The following is a 5,419-nucleotide window of genomic DNA, read 5'->3' on the forward strand; positions in this document are numbered from 1 at the left end:
TCCTCGGTACCTTGCAGCTCATTGCTGATGTGGGCAGGTGGATTCAGAAAGCGTGCAGCTTCCAAAGAACACAGGGCTGAGTCTGCCTCTCCCATTAGCTAAGAAAAATAAGGACTTACACAAATGATCTGGGTGCCTCTTCAGAGCTGAGAGCTACAGAGGAGGTGTGCCATGGAGGTAAAAGAACCATGGAGAACCCCTTCTTGGTGCCACCAGCTGAGCGGCTCCTCTCCTCGGTGTCTGTGCCACCAGCTGAGCCAACCCACCCTGAGCAGCAGCAGGATGCCCGCTGGAGGAAGTCGTGCGGGTGCGGTTGTGCCGGTGTGCGAGCTGAGCACAGCTCACAGCCCACAGCTCACAGCTCACAGCTGCAGAGAGCGGGGCCGGGCTGCAGCTGGCAGGGCCAGTAAACGCTTTGGGGGTTCTGCGTGCTAAGGCTGGATGAGCTCGGGGTGCTCCAGCCTCAATCAGGAATGAAGCAGCATCCTCTGCATCTTGCCAGCTGCGCACACGAAGGAGGTGTGCCTTGCAGGCAGGCTGCAGGCCCGCACACCCCCTCTGGCCTCTCCAAACACAAAGCACTGGAGTTTGGGTCCGGCCTGTCCCTGCCAGCAGGTTGCATCCTTCCAGCCCTCCTTGCTGTGTGCTCCCACAGCCGGGAGCTGCTCGCACACACCTGCTTTGGAGGCAGCCAAAAATCACGACAGCAACGGGATAAATCCCGCTGGTGTCCAGAGCGTGAGGAGCCCTCCTGCCCCTGTCGGTGATGGAGAGGGCTGTGGGAGCAGCAGCCCCTGCAGCTGTGCCGGGGGGATTCATCTGCATGCAGGGGAAGCCCCCGTCCTCCTCTCCCCCCGCAGCATTTGCTGCAGTGACGGTTTGCCTCCCGTTTGTCCTCGCATCTGCCCTTTTCCAGCACCACCTCGCAGATTTGGCACCGCGGCCCCGTGGCACAGCCAAGCCGTGAGGGGAGGGGGGGGGGGGGGGGCTGGGCACGGTGCGGGGCTCAGCCTGCTCCTTCTGAATAAACCGCCCTGTGAATTGGGGGGGTTGGGGGGATACAAATAAATAAATAAACGCTCGGGCTGCCATCCCCCCAGCTGCCCCCGGCCTTTGTGTGTGTGTGAGGGAGCAGCTGGTGCGGCAGCTGCCTCCTCCTCCCAAACCCTGCCTGGCCCGGCCGGGGCTCCCCAGGGACGGGCAGCACCGGCAGCCCCTGGGGTGGGCTTTGTGCGTGTCCCCCCCCGGCAGGAGCAGGCAGCGGGCAGGCAGCTGCTCCCACTGCTGCTGGCGAGGCCGGGCGGGACACGGCAAGGGCCGAGCGCTCCGTAACTGCGCCCATCGGCGTACCGGGGAGCCCTGCCACGGCCCCTGCCACAGTACAGCCCCCGGGGGGCGGCCAAGGACGAGAAGCCCGGCCCAGCCCCCAGCCCCCAGCCCCCAGCCCCCAGCCCCCAGCCCAGCCCCACAGCGGCTCCGTGCGGGGTTGGGGGCTCCCGGCCCAGCCCCACCGCTCCTCGCCCCAAGCCCTCCGGGCCTCCGGGCCCCGCCTTCGCGGGCGTTTTGGGGTTAGATACCCCCGCTTTGGGTTCTCCCAGCTCTGCCCTCCCACGCGGGGCTGTTATCAGGGCCCTGCACCCGGGGGTGCCGGCGGGGGGCGCGGCCCTGCCCCGCCCGGCTGCCGGGCCCCGCGGAGGGGCCGTGCCCGTGCCCGTGGCCGTGGCCGTGCCCCCGGGGCCGCTCCGGGCGCGCCGTGCCCGCGGCCGCCGCCGCTTCCCCTTTAAGGCGCGGGCGCGCTCCGCGTCCCGGAGCCGCCCCGCGATTGGCCCCCGCCTCGGCGCGGCGCCTCGGATTGGCCGCCTGTCAGCGCGTCCGCCGCCGCCCCGCTCGACCAATGAGCGGCCGGCACCACCCCTCGCTCCGGCGGCGCCGGCCAATGGGGCGCCTCCGTGCGAAGGGCGCAGCCAATGGGCGGGCGCGCCGAGCCTGGCGCCGCTTTCGCGGCAAAAAGGATTTGGCGCGCAAAAGGCGCGCGGGGCCGGAGCGCGGGGACTGCCCGGCGGTGGCGCGGCGCGGAGCGGCCCCGCGCCCGGCATGGGGCGCGCCCCGGCCCCCGCCCCGGCCCCGGCCCCGCCGCCCGGCCCCTGAGCCATGGCGGCGGCGGCGGCGGGCGGCTCGGCGGGGCTGGCGGCGCTGCTGGGCGGCTCCTCCCCGCACCTCCTCATCGTCTCCGCCGCCGAGGAGCCCGCGGGCGGCTGCCGCCCCGACGCCGACCTCCTGCTCTTCGCCACGCCGCAGCCCGCCCGGCCCGGCGCCGCGCCCCGCCGCCCAGCACTGGGGCGCCCGCCGGTAACCCGCGGGACGGGGCGGGGGCCGGGGGGGAGACGGGGGGGCGGCGAGGGGCCGGGATGGGGCGGGCGGCTGCAGGGGGGGCGGCGAGGGGCCGGGCCGGGCCGTGCCACGCGGTGCCCCGCGGCCCGAGCCAGGCCCTGCCCGGCCCCGGCGCTCCGGAAGCCGCGGGCGGGGGCCGCCTCCTGCCGGGCCTCCCGCGGGGGGGAGGCCGGGGGGGGGCCGGGTGCCGCCCGCCCCGCTGAGGAGCCCCTGTCCCGCAGGTGAAGCGCAAGCTGAATCTGGAGAGCGACCACCAGTACATAGCCGAGAGCCTGCCCGCCGCCCGCGGCAAGCCCAGGAACCCCGGCAAAGGTACCGGCACCGGGGCCAGACCTCACCGCGCCGCGTCCCGGGGTCAGGCCGGGCCGGCTGTAGCCGCGCTGTCCCCAAACTGCGCCGCTGTGCGCTGGGCTGGGGGCGAGGACCCCCTGCAGGGGCCGCCCTGCCCAGCTGCAGGGCTCGGTCCCTACCCCTGGGGCTGTCCTTGTCACCGCAGCCTCCTGCGCACACTCCTGCCATTCTACCACCCTGCAGTGTCCCCGTGTGAGCCACCAAGCCCAGCCATCGGTGCCACAGCCCAGCTCATGCTCGCAATCAAGTGCAGCTGCCAGAGCCCTGCCCCAGGGTCCTGCAGCAGCCCTCCCAGGGAGGACCCTCCTGTCCCCAAAAAATAGACCTTGGGGTGCCGCTGGTGGCACACGGAGCGAGGTGGCACTGGGGTGGTGTGGGGACCTCCCAGCTCCGGGGCTGCGTTCCTGCGGTGGCTGAATGCTGCTTGTCCTTGCCCGCTGGCAGGGGCGAAGTCTCCCGGGGAGAAGTCCCGCTACGAAACCTCGCTGAACCTCACCACCAAGCGCTTCCTGGAGCTGCTGAGCAAGTCGCCCGACGGCGTGGTGGACCTCAACTGGGCGGCCGAGGTGCTGAAGGTGCAGAAGAGGCGAATCTACGACATCACCAACGTCCTGGAGGGCATCCAGCTCATCACCAAGAAGTCCAAGAACAACATCCAGTGGCTGTACGTCCCCGGGGACGGGGGGGGGGGGACGCTCGGAGCAGTGGCGGTGATGACCGTGGGGATGGCCGTGGGGGGGGTGCTGGCTGCGTGGGACAGCCGGGGGGGAGGTGACAGCCCCGTGTGTCCTGCAGGGGCAGCCAGGCCGCCGCGGGGGCCTCCAGCCAGCACCGGCTGCTGGAGAAGGAGCTGCGGGAGCTGCAGGCGGCCGAGCGGCAGCTGGACGACCTCATCCAGACGTGCACGGTGCAGCTGCGGCTGCTCACCGAGGACCCCGCCAACCAGCAATATCCTTCCGTGCGGGGCCGGGCCGGGTCTGGCGGGGTTGGAGGGCTGGGGGCGGTCGAGCCCCGGTGCCTGTGTTCACCCATGCGGGGCTCGGTGCGTGAAGGCGTCCCCGTGTCTGCTCCTTGACCCGCCACACCGCAGCCTACGTCACCTGCCAGGACCTCCGGAGCATTGTGGACCCCTCCGAGCAAATGGTGATGGTTATCAAAGCCCCCCCGGAGACCCAGCTCCAGGTCTCGGACCCGACGGAGGTGAGTGGGGGCCCTCCCCGGTCCCTCCCCAGCTCTGCAGAGCCCTTGGTAACCCTCCTGGGCTCCCCGGGTGTCCCCCTGCACCGTGTCTCACCCGTCCTGCCTTTTCCCCAGGCTTTCCAGGTCTCCGTGAAAAGCACTCAGGGCCCCATTGACGTGTTCCTCTGCCCCGAGGACAGCTCGGGGGTCTGCAGCCCCGTCAAGAGCCCCTTCAAAGCGCCCTCGGAGGAGTTGTCCCCTGGCTCGTCGCAGCCCAGAGCCTCCCCTCTCCTGCATCCCGCCCAGGACGTCAACATGCCGCTGCTGCCCGGCGAGCAAGGTGGGCGGCGGGGCTGGGGGCAGTGCCTGGGCTCTGCGGCACAGGGACAGCGTCCTCAGCATGGCTCAAGCCCCACGAGCCCTGGGGTGAGGGTGCGGGGCTGCAGGCGATGCTCGGGCTGTGTTTTTGCTGCCTGTTACGGATGGCCCAGCCTCTGCTCTCATGTTTCCCCGGCTGCCCACCGGCAGCGATGGTCTGCGCCGTGCTGAGCTCAGCAGAGGCAGCCTTGGAGGTGTGTGCCAAGGAGAGGTCGCTGGTCCTCTCCATCCCGGCACCCCATGAGCAGTTTGGGCCACGCTGTCCTGATGACCTGGATGTTTCCAAGCTCTTCAGGTCGTGCCACGCGTGCTTTCTCGGTGGCGGTGCGGAGCATTGCCCAGAGGTGCTGCTCCGTGGCGTGTGGTGGGGCTGAGAGTCGCTTTGTGTCCCCACAGAGGCCCTGCTGCCGGGCGCCAGCGTGCTGCCCAGCAAGTGTCCCGCCGAGGAGGTGAGCCTCTCGCCGCTGGCCTCCATGGACGCCCTCCTGGAGCAGAGCAAGGACGATTTCTCGGGCTTCTTGGCGGATGAGTTCATCGCCCTGTCGCCGCCGCAGCCGCAGGATTACCACTTCGGGCTGGAGGAGGGCGAGGGCATCAGCGAGCTCTTCGACTGTGACTTTGGGGACTTCACGCCCTTGGACTTCTGAGGCAGGCGGGTGCCTGCGTCCAGGCGCAGCCGCCGAGGGCGAAGACCCCTGAAGCCAAGGGGCCGTGGGGCAGAGCAAGGGACGGCCGCCCCGTGCCCGGCTTTGCCTCTGCGTGGTTTCTGGTGCCTTTCCTGGGGGTGTCCCTCGGCGGTGCAGCGGCCACAGGCCCTCTCGCCACCCCCCTGCAATATTTCCTTCCCCTCCAGCATCTCGCTGCGGTGTGACCGAGCCCAGCGCCGCTCAGGGCAGCTCTGGTCCTTGGGGGGGGGGATGCTGGGGTGCGGGGGGGGCTCCCCTCTCGGTGCCCCCTCGCCACGGGGGTGCCCGTGGCAGAGCTTTAAGCAGTCCTGTGTATAGATTGGATTAATTTATTTTTGGTTCCCTGGGGACAGCGTTTCGTTTCCTGGGAGGGGCCGGGGGGGGGAGGCATGCGGCAGTGTGGGGGTGCCGGGAGGTTTCCTTATGCTGGGAAG

General features: G+C 70.5%; 1 protein-coding gene across 1 annotated transcript; it reads left to right on the top strand.

The window, feature by feature from the left end:
• Nucleotides 1-2,151: 2,151 nt before the first annotated feature.
• Nucleotides 2,152-5,178, top strand: E2F1 (E2F transcription factor 1). Its single transcript, XM_032198505.1, has 7 exons — nucleotides 2,152-2,349; nucleotides 2,613-2,703; nucleotides 3,187-3,406; nucleotides 3,538-3,690; nucleotides 3,828-3,942; nucleotides 4,057-4,261; nucleotides 4,696-5,178. Exons 1-7 carry the CDS (start codon nucleotides 2,152-2,154, stop codon nucleotides 4,944-4,946), a joined length of 1,233 nt encoding a protein of 410 aa, XP_032054396.1. The 3' UTR covers nucleotides 4,947-5,178.
• The last annotated feature ends 241 nt before the right edge of the window (nucleotides 5,179-5,419 follow it).

Source organism: Aythya fuligula, chromosome 16 (assembly GCF_009819795.1).
Source record: "Aythya fuligula isolate bAytFul2 chromosome 16, bAytFul2.pri, whole genome shotgun sequence".
NCBI classification, from domain to species: domain Eukaryota; kingdom Metazoa; phylum Chordata; class Aves; order Anseriformes; family Anatidae; genus Aythya; species Aythya fuligula.